Here is a 22647-nt window from a genome sequence, read left to right as displayed (position 1 = left end):
AGCGGGGCTCGAACCCACGGACCGCAAGATCGTGACCTGAGCTGAAGTCGGACGCTTAACCGACTGAGCCACCCAGGCGCCCCAATAATCTGACATTTAGCGTGTGCTCCCTTCTATTGCTTTCTATCCTTTTATGCATAAAAATGTCTTGCCAATGAGAAGTCTCTTGAGGGCAGGGACTTGGCCACATTTCTCCATGTTTCTAGTATTGACAGTCTTTTAAATATTGAATAAAGTTTTAGAGTTGGAAGTTTACCTGGACCCTCTGACTCATTTCACAGGTGAAGAAAGTAGATCCAGAGAGCTGTGCAGACCCACTGAATAGAAAGCCATAGTTAAATATTTGCTGTTACTTATGGCTTATATAGAATGGCAGGATTCAGCAGTGAGGAATGAGTGCATTCTCTAAACAGAGGAGGGGATGTAGTTATTTTGGGCAAGTTTGGGGATAAGTGATCCAAGCTACCTGATGGGGAAGGTGTAGTGGCTACCTGAGGGCAGCGCTGTTTCTTTGTATAGCCCACAGGCTCTCGGAAAATGGGTAGACGTTTAATGTTTCTTACACGGAGTAACCTACCAGCTTAATACATTCTTCATCAGGGGCATGTAGTTTGAAAGTGAAGCAGGTTGGCTTTCTGACTCCTTGAGGGCACAGGCACAGAGAAAGACCCCACTGCCCGGTGGTGAGGACTAGCCAAGGGCTCTTCACTCCGTGGAGGGAGCCAGGACGCGCCCCTGACAGGAATCTGTGGACTAAGCAGCCGCTCGGGCCTTGGCCACCAGCCCGGGAAAGAAGAGCAAGGGGCTTTCCACCTGCCCTAAGCCTAACCCGGGCCGGGAGGCCTCTCAGGTTCCGCCATCCGGTGCCCCGCCTCCTAAGCCGGCCACCTCCTCTCCGCGCCTTTTCCCCGCACCCCCCTCACGCTCGACGGGCTCGTCCCCGCGCCCGGCGCGCGCGTTCCCGGAGGCGGAAGACCGGAGAGGCGCTCTGCCGTGGGTGCCAGCGCGCAGGCGCCTCCTTGGGATAGCTGTGGGCGCGAATACTAATGTTCTACGGGCTGCGGGGTAAGAGGCCGGGACCCTAGGGTGTCTGGGCTGCTGGGTCAATGTGGGGAGGGGCGGGGGACTCGCGAAGCGCTGCGATCCGGTCGGCTGCTAGCAGCCCGGATCCCCAGCCTGGCTCCCGGTCCAGCCCCACTCAGAGGGGAGGCTGGCGAGGCCTCCCTACCTCAACCTGCAGGCTCGCTTGGAAGTCGGGTGACTGGACGTGGGGATGGTGGTGGGACCCCTTGATTGCAGCGGCCTCGGCGCCCTTGTTCCTGCGGTCTTGAGGGTCTGGACCGCTGGAGAAAGGGAGGAGAAACGTTAGGACGGTCCCTTTCGCCAGACGTGCTCCTCTGGGATAGGCTCACACTCTAGGTGTTGTGTCCACCTTGGGGGAAGGACCTTTCAGAAAAAAGGAACAAATTCGGCCCTGGGGTGTGAACGACTGAGGTTTTTGCTTGTTTTTGTTTTTGGTCGAAATGTACTCTGAGGAAAGTAGGACGGACACTTCTCTGCCACCTGCGTGAAAACTTCTTGACGTGTGGATGGGTTAAACAGTTAACTGTACTTTGCTTTGCAGAGCCCTTTTTACTGTAAAGGAGAAGAGATCCGTTAAAAGTGTCATAATGTTTTTAGGCACAAAGGACTCAGTAAAAGTGGTACCTCCACTCTTCATACACAGGAAGATCTCCATTCAGCAAATGTTTTATGAGTACTTGCTTTTTGCCAACATTGTTCTAAGTGCAGGGAACAGAGCCAACAGCTAAGAAAAGAGGATCTTTGCTTTCAGGGAGCTTATGTTCTGGTTGTCAAATAAATGTAATTTCCTTTTATGTTTTTTTTTACTGGAATGTAACATATGTACCATAAAATACTCTACACCAATCGTAAGTTGTAACTTGCTGATTATGGTAAAGAAAATGCATCTTTTAGCCACCACTCGGATCAAGAAGCAGAACATTCACAGCTTCTTCTGAGAAGACCTCCCTGGAAGACCTCTCCCATCACCATCCTCTCTTTTCTCCGTAAAGGTAACCTCTTTAATGATTTCTAATACCATAGATTAGTTTTGTTATGAGCCTTTCATAAATGGAACCATATTATATGTACTCTTTAGTAGGGAGCTTTTTTTTTTTAAGATTTTATTTTTAAGTAATCTGTACACCAAGTGTGGGCTTGAACTCACAATTCCGAGATCAAGAGTCACAAACTCCAGCAGCTGAGCCAGCCTGGTGTCCCTAATATCTAGCATTTTTTACCCATTATGTTTGTGAAATTATTCTATCTTGTTTTAAGAATACAATTTCTGATAGTGAAAAGAATTAGGAAGAAAATTAAAGAAGGTAATTGTACAAACAGTAAGAGGTGGAAACTGTAGTAAGGTGGTCAAGGATGAGCTTTCCCAGGGGATGACTTGAGACACAATATGAATGACAAAAGGTTAGCCAGTGAGCTGGGTAAAAGCATTCCATGCAGAGGAGAGGAACAGAGGGTAATAAATGAAACTGACAGGTTTTAGGAAGAGAGGGAAGACCTTGTAGGAAAGTGGGAGGAGATGAAATCTGAGAGGCAGGCAGGGGTCAGATGATAGAGGGTCTTATGTCTGGAGTATTTGCATTTTGTTCTAAGTGTAAAAAGATGTGCGGAAAAGATGTTTTTGATGCCCTTTAGTTTTAGCATGAGCCATTTGTGAAGGATCGGAAGTTCTGTCCATTTTATTCATCAAAGAAACCCCACAAAACTGGGTAACTGTTGGGAATTAGGGGAAACATTAACATGTTTGTTGGGAGACCAAATCTTTTGTATTGTCAGGATTTATATTAATTCAGACACATAATATGTTTCCAAAATCGGATTTAGTATACACTTTAGAAATTAGTCATCTATTCTACACTCTAAAAATATTCTTTCAAGTAGTTGTTCAGCTTCTGTTAGAACCTGTTAAAGAGGAACTCCCTTTTTAAGAAGCAAATCATTTCATTTTTGAACAGCTTTAATCTTTAGAAAAGCTTTCCTAATACACACACACACACACACACACACACACACACACACACACTTTATTTATTTATTTTTACTTAAACTACTTATGGGCTGCCTGGCTGCCTGGCTCAGTTGGAAGAGCATGTGACTCTTGATTTCAGGGTTGTGAATTCGAGCCTCACATCGGGTGTAGAGATTACTAAAAACAATAAGTAAATTTAAACTAGTTAAATTTTTTACTTTTATTTTTTATTTTTATTTGTTTTTGAATTTTTTACTTTGAAATCAAAATACCTGTAACACTGATTCTGGATCCCTACAAAACTGACAGTTATCACCTGTTACTTGTTGTCTCCCTTTTAGTACTCAAGCAGTTGATTTTTGTACATTTGTTTTTTCACATTTAAGTTCAGGGCTTTGAATTTATTTGAATTTATTCCTGTCATGATCTTTGGAGTTAGAGTTAGTCCATCATAGATGTTCACATTTTCTGGGATGTGATTCTTTCATCCATCAGTTCTCCCTTCCACCACTCTGCTCTTGGCAGACTTGATGAGCATCATATTAGTTAAGCATTATATTCTTTTTAAGTTCATTAAGATTATTTAGTGTTATTGGCAGTCTTATTTTTTGTTACTTAAGGTTCCTGGGGCAGTTCTTACATAGGATTTTCTGGAATTGTGGATAATTGACTTAACTTGGTCATACTAGTGATTTAAATTTCCTAGATGCAGTATTAGTTAAGCTATATTTTTATTTATTTATTTTTATTTTTTATTTTTTAAAAATGTTTATGTATTTTTTTGAGAGAGAGAGAGACAGAGGGTGAGCGGGAGAGGAGCAGAGAGAGAGGAAGACACAGAATCCTAAGCAGGCTCCAGACTCTGAGCCTGCAGCACAGAGCCTGATGCGGGGCTTGAACTCACAAACTGAGATCATGACCTGAACTGAAGTCAGACACTTAACCGACTGAGCCACCCAGGCGCCCCAATTTTTAAGTTTACTTATTTATTTTTGAGAGAGAGCAAGCCAGAGAGATAGAATACGAGTGAAGGAGTGGGCGCAGTGCAAAGAGAGGGAGAGAGAGAATTCCAAGCAGGCTCGTGTTGTCTGCATGGAGCCTGATATGGGATTCAGAACTCACAAACCATGAGATCATGACCTGAGCCAAAATCAAGAGTGGGATGCTTACCCAACTGAGCCACCCAGGCACCCCAGTAAATCTGTAGTTTTAAATTGAGGAATTAACATTTGTAAAATCAATTTTAAACATGATATCTTAGTAAATTGTTGTATTGCAGTTCTGGAATGTATAGTGCAGCGTATTGATAAAAAGGGCTTTTTGTGTTGGTCTAAAAAACAATTTGGGGGCATCTGGGTGGCTCAGTCAATTAAGCATCCGTTTCTTGGTTTTGGCTTGGGTCATGATCTCGTGGTTCATGGGTTCAAGCCCCACAGTACGCTCTCAGCTGACAGTGCAGTGCCTGCTTAGGATTCTCTCTTTTCCTCTCTGCCTCTCTCCTACCTCTCAAAATAAATAAATAAAAATTTTTTGAATAGTTTATAATGGCCTGTAACTTGTGTGAAATCCAGAGTCAACATTGGAAAGTGATTGAATTTTAATTTTTCTGCTTGCTTTGCTTCTGTGATAGAAGTTCTAGTGAACAGTAAAACAATTAAAAATGAATGCAGTAGGAGGGAGGAAAGAGAAAGGAAATTTATATAATCCAAATTTGAATAATATATTTCCATTGCCTTATTTACCGCTTTGAGTCATTCTTCCTGATTGAGCTAGACTTCATTAGTTCTAGGGTTGACTTTGCTATATTTAAATAAGAGAATAACTTTTGTCACACTGATAGAACACTGTATATTAAGTCCACTGGAATTAAAATAAAAAACTTAATAAAAAAATAAATAAAACTAATGTTTTATTACATTCTTAATTCTCCCCCCCCCCCCCCCCCAGTGGGTGAAATGTGCCAATTTTCCCCTAGTTTTTTCAGTTGACTTATTGTATTTTTCTGGTTATATTTAAAGTATATCCTGTGGTTAAAATGGCCCATGATTTTTCAAAGCTTTTTTTACTTTTAAACCATCCAACCCAAGGAGAAAACTGAAGGGGAAAGAAAAAAAAAAAAACCATGGAAATGGTTAATTGCATTTTACTGCTTTTGTATTTTCTTTTAAGAGTTGGGGTTATTATTTATTCTTGTAAAGGTTCATTCTTTAAGGTAGAAAAATGGTGTGGTTAGTGAATGTATAGTTTGGAAGAAAAGAAGTAAAAATCAAACTACATGAATTACTTTAGTGGAACATTTTCTCAAACTAAGTAGAAAGATAAAATTTCTCTCTCTCTCTGTACCAAAAATAAAACATCCCTAAATTTACTTTTGTAGTCTTATTTTTACCTGTAGATAAACATGCTTTGGATGGAATTGACTCTTCCACTCTCTTGTTTTTCTTCACTCAGAAATATTCCCTCGTAAGGACAGATCCTTACCATATCTTTAGATTTATTAAGTCCCATTTAACAGGGAGAGCTACCTTTTGAGGTGTATTTCCCAACTAGAAGACTAGGAAATAAGGAACTTTAAAACTACCCACTTTCCTCCTTGCCCCCACCTCCAATTCTGTGTGTTTCTACTTGGTTTAATGGATTTTTTGTTAGACTATGCTCAGCTAAATCTTGGTGTCTCTCTCTCTCTCTCTCTCTCTCTCTCTCTCTCTCTCTCTGTCTCTTTTTTTTTCTTCTAGGCTACTTCATAGACATAAAGATCAATATTTAACTGGAAAGGAAGCATCACTTAAAATTCTCTCAAACTCCTAATTCCAGGGAATTGATAACATTTCTCTGATGAAGAAAAGAAGTGCTACTGACTGCGTGTTAAAAGTATTCTGGCACTGGTCCTGTTTTTTCCCCTCCCTAGATTTGAAGAAAAATTATGGAGAAATGGCACTTGATGACAATTGTGGTCTTAATAGGACTAACAGTACGGTGGACAGTTTCTCTTAATTCTTATTCAGGTAACACATTTTTACTGTTTAAAAGATGGGTAAATATTCCTTGACTAGTTTCTTCTTCATCTTCATCTTCATCTTTGTTTGGTAATAGTTTATAGTTACCTGATTGGGACAGAGAAGAATTTGAGGCTTTATTGGTATGGTCAAGAAAATACATTTAAACATTAAATTCTAATATAAAGAATATGTATAAGAGCTTAATAGAAGCATAGGCTTTGTGACATGAGAAAACAAAAATGTATTCTAATGAGGAAGATGACAAGTTGAGAAATGATTACATATTAGGCATCGAAGAGAGAACTGAACTAAGTACATCAGGGTGGGAGTGGAATCAAAGGAAGCTTTTTTTGTTTAGGGTTTAGGGTAGAGAAGCCATGTTGCTAGACTGAAGGGAAGAGATCAGTGGAGAATACGATTGGGAATGATGTGAGAGAAAGAGAGGGAGGAGAATTGCTGGTGTGTGGTCCTGGATAGGGAATAAGATTTGACTTAACCCTGTGAGTATTTATTTAGCACTGCTCATGTTCCAGGCACTGTGCTAGATGCTAGAAATACAAGGTGAATATCCAGTACTGAAGGGGGTCCGTATTTTAGTAGGTAAGCAGTCATGGTACCACGTGTTAATTATGACTAGAAGTATTTGTGAGGTACAAAGGTTAACAGAGAAGTGCATGATGACGGTGCATTAGTGAAGACTTTTCAGAGAAGACGTTTGAGTTGAAGGTTTGAAAGATGACTTGGAATTTGCTAGGCAAATGAAATGGGGAAAATGTGCAAAAACATGGTAGAATGAGAGCATGGTTTTAAGTAGTCAGTATTGGAGTAGCATCAGAAGAAGGAACAAAAAGGATGGGGAGGGAGTGGCTCAAGATTAAGCTATGCAATTAGGTTGGCAAATTAATTGTATTTTAAAGAAATAGCTTTCATTGTAATGAAAAAGGATTGTAGGAAGCAGGTTGGAGGTAAAGAGACAAATGACACAATCATAATAATAGAAGTATGAGCTACTATTTTTTAAGTATTTACCATATGCTAGACACTGAGCATTTTGTTGTGCTTACCACAACCACTGAAGATAAGTAGTAGTACCTGTGATTTACAAATGGAAAATGTGACAACTGATAAGTGACAATGGGGATTCAAATATAGTTGTATTTTATTCCAAAATCAATATATGACACTGCTCTGTGGCTTCTGAGAAAGAAGTCCTGAAGTAAGCCAGTTAAAAAGATGCATAAATGAATTTGAGGAATATTGAAGTAAAATCACTTGGATGCAGCAGTAGACTTGGGTTCAAATCTTAGATCTTCCACCCTCACCTGTTAGTGCCTGATCTTGGGGAAGTTACTTAATCTCCATGAACCTCTTACAAAGGTACCTCTACTATAAAGTGGGAATATTAATATGTATTTTAACAAGATTGTGGGGATTACTTGAGATACTATGCATGAAATGTATTTTCTTTTTTAATAGTGTAGGAATATAATCAGCATATTGATGGTTCACAACTATTATCTTGTTTGATCCTTACATTAGATCATTTAACCTCAGAATGTTTATTGTCTGCTGTGCAGCAAAAATATGTCTTACTGGTGATCAAGTCTTTAGGTCTGACTTTTAGGGTGACAAGAATAATAAATGGTATCTTCCTATGATACTGTGATTTATAAAGAAATATATATGTTTGGTCTTTGTCCTCCTTCTGGCACAGAGCCCCTAAAAATCCCTTGGAATTTTCTAAGTGAAAGTGAAAAATTGTCTTTTGTTATGGTAATGTTGACTTTTGGACCCACCTAAGGATGGAGGCTGGTTTCCAGGAAAACCAAATCTTCTTTTGGGATGAGCACTGGGTGTTGTATGGAAACCAATTTGACAGTAAATTTCATATATTAAAAAAAAAAAAAAAAAAAGAAAACCAAATCTTGTGATTAGAGGGTTGGAACTTTCAGTCCCACCCTCTGATTTCCAGGGAGGGGAGAGGGGCTTGAATCAGTCACCAATAATAAAGCTTTCATAACCCAAAAGGAGGATGGCGTTTGGAGAGCTTCCAGGTTGATGAGCACATGGAGATTCAGGGGGAACGGAAGCTCAGCACCTTTGCCCACACCTTGCTCTATGCATCTCTTCCATCTGCTGTTTTGAGTTATATCCATTTATAATAAACTGGTAATCTAGTAACTAAATGTTTCTCTGAGTTCTGAGAGATGCTCTAGCAAATTAATTGGACCAAAGGAGGAGGTTGTGGGAGCATCTGATATATATAGCCAGTCTGTCAGAAGCTCAAGTAATAGCCTAGACTTGTGATTGGCATCCAGAGTTGGAGGGGCTCGTTGGAACCTCCAGTCTATAGCTAGTGTGTCAGAATCTGGGCTGGTGACTGGCATCAGACGTGGAGGGAGGGGGCAGGCTTACAGTACTGAACCCCATAACCTGTGGAATCTGATGCTATCTCTGTAGATAGTGTCAGAATTGAGTTGAATTGTAGGACATGGAGTTGGTGTCTGAGAATTGTTTGTTGGATGTGTGGGGGAACCCCCCCCCCGTAACCCACATTGTAATTGGGTCCCTGAATCACCCTATCACTTCCCTAGAGAAGTTCGCAGTCAAGTGGGCAGGGTGGACTTGAAAATACGTTCTACGTTAAAATAAACGAGGTAGACTGGGAACACAGGAGACTTGTAATTCAGACAAGAAAGGCTTAGAGTATAACATTAAGGATAACAAACATTAAGTTTGTTCTGAAAGCGAGGGAAGGATTTACTAGGCAGAAAAGGAATCCTTTTTTCTTGGTTAGAACCAAAATAGGCAGGTCCTATTTCGTTCAGTTTCTCTGTAAGCTTAACACTCAACCTGAGATTTTGCAAATAAAGTGTAAGAGATGAACCAGAAAACATTTGTGCCAGTTCCTAGAGCAAATTTTATCTTGGTCATGCTTTCTAAGCTTTTTTAGTATTGAGGCAGTTCCCTAGTGGGAGGGTCCCTATTACCCTATATACTTCACAAGTTTTGAATTTTTGTCAGTCCAGAGTGTGTGAAATGATATTTTGTTGTGGTTTTAATTTGAATTTCCTTCATTACTAAAAGATTGAGCATATTTTCATGTTTACTGGCCATTTATATTTCCTTTTCTGGGATACTTGCTGTGCCATTTGTACATTTCTATTAGATTCTTTTTTCTAACATAGTCTGTATTTTTTTGTTTGTTTTGTTTTTTCTCATGAATTCTATATTCTGGAAGCTAACTTTTGTATAACTTGTAAATATCTTTTCCAAGTTTATGGATTATCTTTTCACATCTTAAGGTGTCTTGATGAACAGGATAAAATAATGAAATTAATCTTTTTCCTTTATGATTTGTGCTTTTTGTATCTTTAAGAAACCCTTCCCTACTCCAGTGACAAAGGTATTTTCCTAAAATTTTCTTCTAAAAGTTTTAAGATTTGTCTTTTCTATTTAAGTCCTTATCTCCTGAAAATTGAATTTTGTGTATAACATGTCATCTAGGGATTTATTTTTAATTTTTTTCACATTGATAATTAGTTGTTTTAACCCATTTATTGAGAAGTGTATTCTTCCCCACTAATCTGCATTACCAGCTCTATCTCAGGTTTTTATATATGCATGGATCTGTTTCTGACTCTTCATTCTGATAAATTGGTCCAGTACCGCAGTGTCTTATTACTATAATTTTACAGTACATCTTGATATGAGTCAAATTCTCCCACCTGATAGTTCCACTTCAGGAGGGTCTTAGCTATTGTGGGCTTTGCTCTTTCATATTGCAGTAGGCAGAATTTCGAAAACGGCCTCCCAAAGATGTCCTGCCCCATTCCCCAGAACTATGAAAATGAGATCCCACTTTTTTTGCTCAGTATATCTTTTTCTTTCCTTTTTTTTTTTTTCCAGTATATCTTTTTCTACCCTTTTACCCTTCACCTCTAAATCCCTGTGATTTAGACTTGACTAACCAGTTCCCCTCCTTAATTCCACTTTCTCTTGCTAGTTTGCAAGTTGTACTTTTATTTTGTTCTTTCAAGGTATGGTGTGGAGATTTTCACATATATATTTAACTTAAGAAAGTCTAAAATTAAATTTTTTTAAATGTTTATTTATTTATTTTGAGAGAGATCTAGAGAGTGAGCAGGGGAGGGTCAGAGAGAGAGGGGGACAGAATCTCAAGCAGGCTCCACACCATCAGCATGAAGCTTGATTGGGGGCTTGAAGCCATGGACCATGAGATCATAACCTAAGCTGAAATCAAGAGTTGGGCGCTTAACTGACTGAGCCATCCAGGTACCCCAACAAAGTTTAAAATTAATATATTTATGTCTTCTTTCTGAGCAAGGTAAGGACCACAAAATGCTTTTTTTAAATGCTTTTATTTATTTTTGAGAGAGAGAGAGAGAGAGAGAGATCCCGTGTGGGCACCTGCTAGTGTGGGGGAGGGACAGAGAGAGGGAGAAACAGAATCTGAAGCAGGCTCCAAGGCTCCAAGCTGTAAGCACAGAGCCCGACGCAGGCTCAAACTCATGAACCATGAGATCATGTCCTCAACCACGGTTGGACACATAACCAACTGAGCCACTGAGGCACCCCAAGGACCGTAAAATGCTTCAACTCTAGTTACAAGTCCACCCCCACCATTAAAATGTTATTATTGCCTAGAATTTTAGACATTAATTACTGTTAGCTTCTGTAACAATTCATATTTATTTATGTTTATCCTCTATGTTTATCATTTTCTGTGCTCACCCTTTTTACAATTGCATCTTCTTTTGAGATAATTTTCTTTCTTTTTGAAGTACATCTTTGGGAGATTTTAAAAATTAAATTTTTTTTTAATGTTTATTTTTTGAGAGGAAGAGAGAGAGAGAGAGAGAGAGAGAGCGCAAGTGCATGCATGAACTGGGGAGGGACAGAGAGAGAAAGAGACAGAGGATTCGGAACAGGCTCTGCGCTGACAGCAGAGAGCTTGATGCGGGGCCCAAACCCACAAACCATGAGATCATGACCTGAGCTGAACTCAGATGCTTAACCAACTAAGCCACTCAGGTGCCCCAGAGATTTTAGTTTTTAAGCAATCTCTACACTCAGTGTGGGGCTTGAACTCACAACCCTGAAGTCGAGAGTCAGTGCTCCACCAACTGAGCCAGACAGGCATCCCCTAAGAAAATTTCTTTTAACTAGGCTCAATGCCCAGTGTAGGGCTTGAACTCACAACCCTAAGATCGAGTCATATGCTCTACCCATTGAGCTAACCAACCAGGCCCCCTGGGAGGTATTTTTCTTTTCTTTTTTTTAAGTAAGAGCCTGTTGGCTTTTTATCTGAAAATGCCTTTATTTTGCACCCTAACATTTTATTCTGGGTATGGAATTCTGCATTGGCAATTATTTTCTCATAATATTTTGAAAATCTCATTCAGGGCGTCTGGGTGGCCCAGTCGGTTAAGCATCCGACTTCGGCTCAGGTCATGATCTCGTGGTCTGTGAGTTCGAGCCCCGTGTCAGGCTCTGTGCTGACAGCTCAGCCTGGAGCCTGTTTCAGATTCTGTGTCTCCCTCTCTCTCTGACCCTCCCCCGTTCATGCTGTCTCTCCCTGTCTCAAAAAAATAAATAAACAAACATTAAAAAAAAAATTAAACAAAAATCTCATTCATTGTCTTTTAGTTTCTATTGCTATGTTCAGATATCAGCTGTCATTTCAGTTGTTATCTTTGTAGGTAATTTGTCTTTTCTGTCACTGAAATTTCACTATGATGTATCTAATTGTGAATATTAAAAACTTTATCCTCAGGATTTTCTGGGATTTCTGACTCTAATAAATGGTAACTTTCTGTTTCTTCTCATTCCATTTTCTCCTTGTAAAACTGTAGTTAGATATATTAGATCTTTGGTTATTTATTTATTTAAATGTTTATTTATTTGAGAGAGAGAATGAGAATGAGCAGGGAAGGGGCAGAGAGAGAGGGAGACACAATCTGAAGCAGGCTCCAGCCTCTGAGCTGTCAGCACAGAACCTGACGTGGGAGTTGAACTCAGACCTTGAGATCATGACCTGGATCAAAGTTGTATGCTTAACCAACTGAGCCACCCAGCCACCCCTGATCTTTGGTCTTTTATTAATTCACCACATATGTGTAGGGCACTTGTGCCAAAGCAGGTAAGATAGCAGAAAATAAAACAGACAACAATCTCTTTGTCTCATCGAGTTTATATTTTCAGTTCTCTCTTCAAATATTGCATCTCCCTCATTTCTGTTTTCCCTGTGCAACTCTTTTTTCTTAATGTTTATTTTTTAAATGTTTATTGATTTATTTTGACAGAGAACACGAGCAGGGGAGGGGCAGAGAGAGAGGGAGAGAGAATCCCAAGCAGGCTCTGTGCTGACATCCCCCCGACGCAGGACTTGATCCCATGAACTGTGAGATCATGACCTGAGCCAAAATCAAGAGTTTGAATGCTTAACTGCCTGAGCGCTGTGCAACTCTTATTAGATATGTTGGATTCCTTCATCCTATCCTCTATGTCTCATAATCTCCTGTATTTTTCATATCATGGTTTCACCCTATTGCTTTTTTAATAATCATCAGATCTGTCTTCCTGTTCATTACTTTCCTTTTTAATTGTGTTTAATCTATTTTAACTATCCACTGAGTTTTATAATTTTAATTATTGTTTTATTTCCTAAAGTTCTACTTGTTTCCTTTTCTTTTTAATTAATTAATTAATTAATTTTTTACATTTATTTATTTTTGAGAGGCAGGCACAAGTAGGGGAGGGGCAGAGAGAGAATGAAACACAGAATCCGGAGCAGGTTCCTGGCTCTGAGCTGTCAGCACAGAGCCTGAACCAAGGCTGAAACTCACAAACCATGAGAGCATGACCTGAGTCAGACCCTTAACTGACTGAGCCACCCAGGTGGCCCTGTTTGTTTCCTTTTCAAATCATCTTCGTCATTTCTGATTATTTCTTGTTCCTTCAGCATATTCTAGTGTCTTCTTTTATATCTTTAAACATAGTAGCCATACTTATTTTATATTCCCTATCAGAAAATTCTAGTATCTGCAGTCTTATTTCCTGGTTTGTTGTTTTTGTAGATTCTAGCTCATGGTATTTTGTTTCTTTGTGAGTTTAGTGATTTTTAAAAAAAATTGTGAGCTCATGTTACCTCGAACTTTTATCTGTGAGAATTCTTTGAGGCCCGGGTTCACTATGTATTTTTCCACAGAGGATTTATGTTGCCTCTTGCTAGGCACTTTGGGCACTATTAACAAAAGTTAAACCAAATTCTCCATCTTAAGGTTTCTTTGGCTCTATACTTGGTGTGAATTCAGGCCTCACACTGGGTGAATGCAGGATAATGTTATTTTCAGGAGACTTTTTTCTTGTACTATAGGAGCCAAGGCAGAGGTAAATACTATCTTCACCATCTCCCACAAAGCATTTTTTTAAAATATCCTTGTAGATGGTTCTCTGACATTGAAGTTTTTACCTGTTCAAGTACTAGGCTTTGCCTCCTTAATTCATTGCTTAGAGGTTCTCAGTAGCCAGGCTATAGGCCATAAAAGATGATTGGATATCCTCAGGACAAATGTTTACTTGTCTGGATCTTATACTTTTTTTGTTGTTTCTGGCCCCTGAGGAATTCTCTTGTTTTGATGTTAATTCAGCCATACCCCACCCTGTATTGGAAGTGTTTTCCTTATCTTCTAGGTCTGCTTGGTTGCTGGAAACTGGTCTCATCTGCATTTTTAAAAGCTCCACAAGCTGCTCTGATCTTTATAAAATGTTGATACAGATGATGGTTAAAGCCACAGGGTTGGGAGTATTTATATTGCAAGAAAAAAACACATTTAACCACTGATCTCCTTCACAGAGAAGGGGAATGATTAAAGGAGGTTGAGAAGAAACCATGAGGGAGGATTAGAGTCTGGAAGCCAGGAAATCAGAGAATTGTAAGAAGTAAAGACTGGCCTTCAGTGTCAAGTTCTAGACATGTCAAGTAGGGTGAAAATTAAAAATAGACAAAAGATCTCTAGGAGGCCAATGTGAGCCTTCTTATTGTCAGACTATAATAAATTGAGGGCTAAATGGTAGTTACCAAGTGGACATAATGGATTTTAGGAAGTTTGTGAATGGAAGGAGGGAGCTAGAATGGGGTAAGGAGGTCAGAGGAAAAGCCCAGTTAAAAGTTGTTATGTAAAATATATAGTTTATGTTACCTTTGCTTTCAGCCCATAACTGGCACATCGGACGGTCATCTCCTTTTCTTCCTTCAGCACTATTTTATTCCTGATCATTATTTAGTTTGTAATCCTAATTATAATTTTCCTTTAGTCTTCTGATTTTGACAGATATATTATTTTCTTTGAACTTTTCTTGTTGAGGTAAAGTTGAAAAAACTAAGGGTATAGAGTAGAATAATTTAAGAAATCACACTATTTCAGTATTACTGGCATATATAATCAGATGCTTAATGGGAATTGAATAGAGGACATCAAGCATATATAATACTTTTCTATCTTTGTGACTTACATACATTATTTATTCTAACATTTCTCTCCTAAACTCTGACCTTACTCTGTTACTCCCCTTATCTGAAAAACAGGACTCTTGGGGCACCGGGGTGGCTCAGTCCGTTAAGCATCTGACTCTGCTTCAGCTCAGGTCATGATCTCATGGTTTTGTGAGTTCAAGCCCTGCCTCAGGCTCTGTGCTGGCAATGAGGAGCCTGTTTGGGATTTTCTCTCTCTCTCTGTCTCTCTCTCTCTCACTCACTCAATCCCCCGCCCCGCTCTCCCCCTCTCTCTCTCTCTGCCCCTCCTCTACTCATGCTGTCTCTGTCTCTCTCAAAAATAAATAAATAAACTTAAAAAAAAAAAAAACCACCAGGACTCCTGCTTATTTTAAACTTAGCTTTAATTAATTAATTAAATTTTTAAGTAGGCTCCACTCTCAGAGTGGAGCCCAGTGTGGTGTTCGAACTCACAACCCTGAGATCAAGACCTGAGCTGAGATCAAGAGTTGGACACTTAACTGACTGAGCCACCCAGGTGCCCCTAAACTTCACTCTTAAATTGTCCCATAAGAAAGTCAGCATAATAAAATTACTTTTGGATTACTGTATAGGAAAAGTATTGTTATTGTACAGTAGTAGAATATTTGTAGGCTCTTTCTTAGGTGGTTGTATGTTTCTGTCATTTTTTAGATGAGAAGAATAAAATGCTAAGCACTAAGAAAAATTGTGATTTTGAGTTATTAACCCCATCATAAAGAATATAACATTTTTAGCACTCATGTGTGAAGAACTTTTATGTCATAGGAGGCTGGGAGAATTAAAGAATTAAGTATGACATCTGTGATTCTGCTAGGATTTTTTTCTCTCAATTAGAATACTTTTTTTGTTATCATAATTTCTTTTTAACATGCTTATTCTCATTTGCATTTCATTTATCTTTTAAGATTGTAATTAGGAAGCACTCAAGTAAGGAAGCTCAGGTTAGCTTGCTTAGTATTAGTCCATTGTTTCTCCTTTGGAAATCCATATATTGTATAGCCAAACTACTTATGTGTATTGTAATTTAAATTTTTCTAGAATGTGTACTTACATATTTACATTATACTCCTTACTTGAGTGCTGCTTATGTAGTTAGTTTTTACAGACCTAGAAATAATGAGTAAAGATTTTTTAAAAAAGATTTTATTTTTATGTAATCTCTATACCCAATGTGGGGCTTGAATTTACCTTGAAATCAAGAGTTGCATGCTCTACTGACTGAGCCAGCCAGGCACCCCAAAATACTGAATAAATCTTGCCTTGTTAATTTTTTTTTTTTTTTTGACGTTTATTTATTTTTGAGACAGAGAGACACAGAGCATGAACGGGGGAGGGTCAGAGAGAGGGAGACACAGAATCGGAAGCAGGCTCCAGGCTCTGAGCTGTCAGCACAGAGCCCGACGCAGGGCTCGAACCGAACTCACGGACCGCGAGATCATGACCTGAGCCGAAGTCGGACGCTCAACCGACTGAGCCACCCAGGCGCCCTGCCTTGTTACTTTTAAACAAGCTTTGGGGAGGAAACAAATTCTTTTTATTTATTTATTTTTGTTTAAAGTTTATGTTTTAGTACTCTGCACCCATTGTGGGACTAGAACTTATGACCCTGAGATCAAGTGTTGGCATGCGTCACTGACTGAACCAGCCAGGAGCCTGGGGAGGAAACAAATTCTGATTTTAGTGTGTTTCTTATTTCTTGTAGAGATTCACAGTTCTCTGTACTTGGTCCAAACTGTTACTGATGTTTTTTGAGCAAATAGCAACACTTGAATGAAGGAAAGTTATTTTATTCTAATACCCCTTTTCCCCTAAGTTGTATTGGTTATTTAGGAGGAATAGGCCATTGAGAATCTTTTTTTTTTTTCTTTTTTTTCCCCCAACATATCAATCATTGTTAAAGTATGATTGTGCTCTATTTAATTGGTTAGCTTCTCTCAACTTCCCCATTGCTATATATAATGTTTCTTGTTACTCACCAAGAACGTATCAAAAGAGGATTTTGTTCTGGAAAATTTTAGCCAAATTCTTTTCTCTTAGAATGTTTAAAATGTAAATGTAAAGGCAGTTAGAATGTATTGTTATCAAAGAAACTACTTTTAAAATTATAACATAATTCTGAATAGTTCAATAATTTATAAAATGAACATTTAAGTGGTGTTTAAGCCCATTTCCCTGAGAACAAGACAAAACTGAAACTCTGTAGATACATATTAGTGTGTTTTCTTTATGTAATTCTGATTCTCCTGTAAATGAATTTGTAGAATTAATCACTGTGGAAGGAATCCTTTTTGTCCTTCCCAGGTGAAGCTCCCATAGGTACAGTTGGGTTGTCCTTCTGGGTTGCTTTAAGGGCACTTTAGCAGTTTTAAAAACTTAAGTACTAATTTCATAGCCAGTGTCAGCTGGATTTATTGAAGTAGGTCAGACTCTGGATAGAAACTTGTTTCTCAACCCTAAAGAGAGTCATTATCCATTCTTCTATTTGTTAGAGAATGGTAATAAATTCTTCCACATTGACCACAAGTCTAGAGCAATTTCAGAAAATCTAGATAGTTGGATTTTTTCAGGTATAGAAAATTACCTAAGATCCTCTCTGACTTTTATTATCCCCATGGAGCTAAACAAAAAATAAAGGCAAATAAACAAAAAATAGAAATCAGTTCCAACCCCCCCTCCCCCCCAAAAGAAGCCATAGACCATGGTTGTATTCTTTAAAATAGAAACAAACAGGGGCGCTTGGGTGGCTCAGTCGGTTAAGCATCTGACTTCAGCTCAGGTCATGAACTCACAGTTTGTGGGTTCTAGCCCTGCATCGGGCTCTGTGCTGACGGCTTGGAGCCTGGAGCCTGCTTTGGATTCTGTGTCTTCCTTGATCTCTGTCCCTCCCCTCCTTATTCTCTTTCTCTCTCTCTCTCCCTCCCTCCTAAAAATGAATAAATATTAAAAAAGAAATGAAACACATGCATTTCTATCCTGTAAAATAGACATACAAAAGTTGCAATTAATTCATTGGGGATATATTTTTCCTTTTTAAAAAAAAATTACAGGTCAATTTAATTAAGTTTTTTTTTAAGTTTATTTAGGTTGAAAGAGCGAGCGCAAGTGGGTGAGGGGCAGAGAGAGAATCCCAAGCAGGCTGCATTCCCTCAGTGTGGAGCCCAACCCAGGGCTTGAACTCATGAACCATGAGATGATGACCTGAACCAAAATCAAAAGTCTGACACTTAGCACCCAGGTGTCCCGATTAAATACATTTTTAATGAAAGTATGCACTATATGCTTAGCAGTATGTTTCCTTTGAACTCTGGAAAATCACATTCTCTTGTGTTCATAGAAACGAAAATTCTTACTTGGGTAGCAGTTAGGAAATTGTATAGTCATGTGACAAAATATGTGATACTGAAAATACATTATAAGAAGTCAATAATCAGTGAACAATGTGTGTGTGTGTGTTTTTAATTTATTTAGAGAGAGAGAGTGAGTACAGGAGGGGCAGAGAGAGGGAGAGAGACAATCCCAAGCAGGCTCTGTGCTGTCCTCCACGTGGGGCTTGAATTTACAAACCGTGAGATCATGACTTGAGTCGAAACCAAGAGTCAGACGCTTAGTATGCTGAGCCACCCAGGTGCTTCAGTGAACAATGTGTTTTTAATTTATAAGGGAAGGTTTCATGGAGGATTCGGAATTTGAGATGGTTCTTGGAAGTTGGATATGAGTTGTTGTAAGGGGTATATAAATAGGGAGTAAGTAGCATGAACAGAGGCTTGGAATTTCAAAGTGTCAGACAATAACTTAAAAATGTTTTGGGCAAGAACCAATAGATGGGCACTGTGTTAAAATAGTTGGCATAATTGCTTGGTTTGCCATCACAGATGGCACAGTTGCACATCTGGTTAAGTGGAAAATTGGACTCAAAATTTCAAATCTCTTCAACTTGAAGTCCTTGCTATATCACACAGGTTGTCTCAACATCTATGCTTCAACATTTACTGAGAATCTAGTAGGTGCCATTACATCTGAGAATACAAAAATGAACAAGATATGGTACTTTTTTTTGAGAGAGAGACAGGAGTGTGTGTGTGTGTGTGTACATATGTCTGTGTACTGTGGGTAATTCCTTGTGACAGTCACTCTTTATATATGCTTTGGAGATGTTAATCTGCTTTTCCCATGATTATCTCAACAGTGGGGTTATCTCCTCGGGTGGAGATGCTAGCCATTTAAGAATATTGGTATAGTATAGCCATTAAATGCACAAAACCCTATTTAACATAGTTTCCAAAGCTGGAGAAAATATGCTTTGGATTTGAGTGAACTTTAGTACGTCATTCTCCAGTGTGAAATTAATTATTCCCGGTGGATTAATGAGTATATTTGATTGTATGTGATTTTCAATTGCAGATTTAAAAACCTATGACTCCAGGTGTCTGGGTTTCTGACAATTTTTTAGTCACCTGCTAGTTAAATAGTGGATGTTCACAATTTTCGAATGGAATTACCTTTATGTCATTTAACATGACTTAAGGTTAATAACCCACTCACACACGTTGCCAACAATATAAAACTGGATTATGGAGCCAGTTTGCCTGGGTTGAAATCCAGACCCTGATACTTAATACCTGGGTGACCATTGCCTCTCTTTTCACCTGTAAAGTAGGGACACTAATAATACTTCATTGTTGTATCTGGCACATATTAAGTGCTATCAATTGCTAAAGATCTATTATTCCATATTTGCTATTTTGAAATAAAAAAAGCCGAAACTGATAGTTTTTATGTCACTTATTTGACAGCAAAGCCTGACCTAACTAATGTCTTTTTCTTTTTTTAAAATTTGTTTTAATGTTTATTCATTTCTGAGAGACAGAGAAAGAGTGTGAGCGGGGGAGGGGCAGAAAGAGGGAGACACAGAATCTGAAGCAGCTCCAGGCTCTGAGCTGTCAGCACAGACCCCGGATGAGGGACTGGAACTCATGAATGATGAGATCATGACCTGAGCCGAAGTCAGACGCTTAACCCTCTGAGCCACCCAGGTGCCTCTACTAATGTCTTTATAACATATAGTATGTTTTGGTTCTGTACTGAACCTTGTTATTTGTATTTAGTTTGCAAAAGCCCTTTGTAAAGTATAGATACTCATTTTTATTGTTTTATGATACTTAGTGGACAGTCTTTCTCGTGAAGTAAAAATAAACTTGGATATTTTAAAATTAGTATTATTAACTAATTAATGTTAATAATATCTTGTATTTATTGAATGTTTACTGTGTGCCACATCCTTTACTGGGTATTTTATATCATTATCTTACATATTCCAGTAGTTCTGCAGGTAGTTCTTGTTTTTAATGGGTTGAGGTTTAGGGAGGTTAAGTAATTTGTCCAAGTCAGTCACTCTGTGTGCTAACAGTGATAGGATTCAGACCTCATCTCTGCTGTTTTTGGTAATGTCTGTGATTCTTTTCTTTAACCTATACTGCCTCTATAATTTAGAAAATTTTCGGTGCGACTGGGTGGCTCAGTCAGGTGTCTGACTCTTGATCTCAGCTCAGGTCATGATCTCACAGTTCGTGAGTCCAAGCCCCGCATCGGGCTCTGTGCTGACAGCATGGAGCCTGCTTAGGATACCCACTCTCTCTTTATTTCTCTGTTCCTCCTCAACTTATGCTCTCACTCTCTCTCTCAAAATAAATAAATAAGTTAAAAAAAAATTTTTTTTTAAATTTTTCATGAGGAATTAAAATCATTGGTATATTAAAGTATATTGTCTGGCTGTTTTTACCTTTCATATTAGGTGCTGGAAAACCCCCTATGTTTGGTGATTATGAAGCTCAGAGACACTGGCAAGAAATTACTTTTAATTTACCCATCAAACAATGGTATGGATAATTTTAACTTGATTTTATTGTTTGTCATAGTTAATACAGGTTATTTGAAGATACGTAGGAAAATGTATATAAAAGGAATATATATTCAAGGAAAATATGCTATTCCTCTTCAGCATACTCATTTTCCTGTATACTGATACCACTTATTACCTTGTATATTATAGGCTCATATTTAAAGTTTCATACTCCTGAAAGTTACCCATGTACTCAGCAGCTAAAATATGATGAGAACTTTGAGGAAAGAACACTGTATGCTTTAGAAGCTTCTCTGGACATAAACTAAAGAACCATCCTGGGCTAACAATATTTTTTCTGTTGGTTTCACAAACTGTCTTTGTTAGGAATGAATGAGATATGAAAGAGCAGTAGCTTAGCGGTGAGGAGTGTAGGTGCTCAAATTAGACTGCCTGAGTTCAGATCCTTGTCTACTGTCTACTAGCTGTAGCTGTGTGACCTTTGGCAAAATTACTTAACATTTCTGCCACGGTTTTTTCACTTGTAGAGTAGAAATGATGGAATACATATTTCACTGGGTTATTGTGAGTATTGAATAAAACGATACATGTAAAACACTTAGACTAGTGTTTGCAACAAGATGAGCTCTCAGGAAATGTTAGCTGTGGTTATATCTTTACTGAAATTTGTGCCTGTGTCATCTTTATCAAATATATTCCAATAACAATTGATAACATTGCTTATTGATTTATTGGATGCCTAATAGATTATTTTATTAGACTGGCTGTACAAACTGTTTACATTGTTCTGTTGATTGCTTTGATCACTGCTTTTTTTTTTTTTCCTTATATACTGATACATTTATTCGAGTCTTTAGAATCCAAATGAACCATTTCATGTGATTTTATGTGAGGAAAGTATATGATACCTTTTTTTCCAGAGCTAAAATACATTTATTATTATTTTTAAATTAAAGTGTAATTGACATACAAAACCTGTTCCAGGTGTACATCATAGTGATTTGATATTTTTATACCTTACTCAGTGATCCCCATGATAAGTCTAATCACTTTCACCATACAAATTTATTACAATATTATTGACTATGTTCCCTGTGCTGTACATTACATCCCCATGACTTATTTTATAACTAGTTTGTACCTTTTAATCCCCTTCACCTATTTTGTCCACCTTCCAACCCCTTCCCACTCTGATAACCAACAGTTTCCTGTCCATATGACTCTGTTTCTGTTTTATTTGCTCATTTGTTTTCTAGATTGCATACATAAGTGAAATCATACAGTATTTGTCTTTCTCTGACTTTTTTCACTTAACAATACTTTCTAGGTCCATCCATGTTGTTGCAAATGGCAAGATTTTGTTCTTTTTTGTGGCTGAGTAATATTCCACTGCATATATTCAGTTGATCCTTGAACAACACAGGTTTGAACAAACTACAGAGGTCTACTTATATGTGGATTAAAAAAATTTTTTTTTTTAATGTTTATTTTTGAGAGAGAGAGCAAGAGAGAGAGAGCATGAGCAGGGAGGGACAGAGAGAGAGGGAGACACAGAATCTGAAGCAGGCTCCAGGCTCTGAGCTGTCAGCCCAGAGCCTGACGCAGGGCTCGAACTCATGGACCGTGAGATCGTGACATGAGCTGAAGTCGGATGCTTAACTGACTAAGCCACCCAGGTGCCCCAAGGATTTTTAAAATAAGTATAGTACAGTGCTATAAATATATTTTCTCTTCCTTATGATTTTAATAGCATTTCCTTCTTGCTAGCTTACTTATTGTAAGAATACAGTATGTAATACGTACAATATACAAGATAAATGTTAATCAACTGTTATGTTATGTTATTGGTAAGGCTTTCAGTCAGCAGGCTATTGGTAGTTGAGTTTGGGAAATCAGAAGTTATACATGGATTTTCACTATGTTGGGGGTTTGGGGCAACTAACTTCTGCATTATTCAAGATTTATTTGTATATAACATTTTCTTTATCCATTGATCTAGCAATGGATACTTAGGTTATCTTGGCTATTGTAAATAATGCTATAATGAACATAGGGGTACATGTATCTTTTCAAATTGGTGTTTTCATTTTCTTTGGATAAATACCCAGAAGTGGAATTGCTAGATCATATGCTAGTACTATTTCTGATTTTTGAGGAACATTTGTACTGTTTTCCATAG

General features: G+C 38.3%; 1 protein-coding gene across 10 annotated transcripts in view; it reads left to right on the top strand.

Annotated features, from left to right (window-relative positions):
• Window positions 1–946: 946 nt before the first annotated feature.
• Window positions 947–22647, top strand: part of ALG6 (ALG6 alpha-1,3-glucosyltransferase) — a 67451-nt gene continuing 45750 nt past the window's right edge. Inside the window, exons 1-4 of one of the 10 annotated variants that reach the window (XM_058717143.1) lie at window positions 947–1065; window positions 1937–2075; window positions 5785–6054; window positions 20400–20484. In XM_058717143.1, coding sequence (XP_058573126.1) covers window positions 5973–6054; window positions 20400–20484 — 167 coding nt within the window. In that variant the 5' untranslated portion in view covers window positions 947–1065; window positions 1937–2075; window positions 5785–5972. The other 9 variants (XM_058717147.1, XM_058717144.1, XM_058717145.1 and 6 more) reach the window with 9 other exon arrangements.

The sequence above is a fragment of the Neofelis nebulosa genome, chromosome 2 (genome assembly GCF_028018385.1).
Source record: "Neofelis nebulosa isolate mNeoNeb1 chromosome 2, mNeoNeb1.pri, whole genome shotgun sequence".
NCBI classification, from domain to species: domain Eukaryota; kingdom Metazoa; phylum Chordata; class Mammalia; order Carnivora; family Felidae; genus Neofelis; species Neofelis nebulosa.
This window is presented reverse-complemented; position numbering and strand designations above follow the sequence as displayed.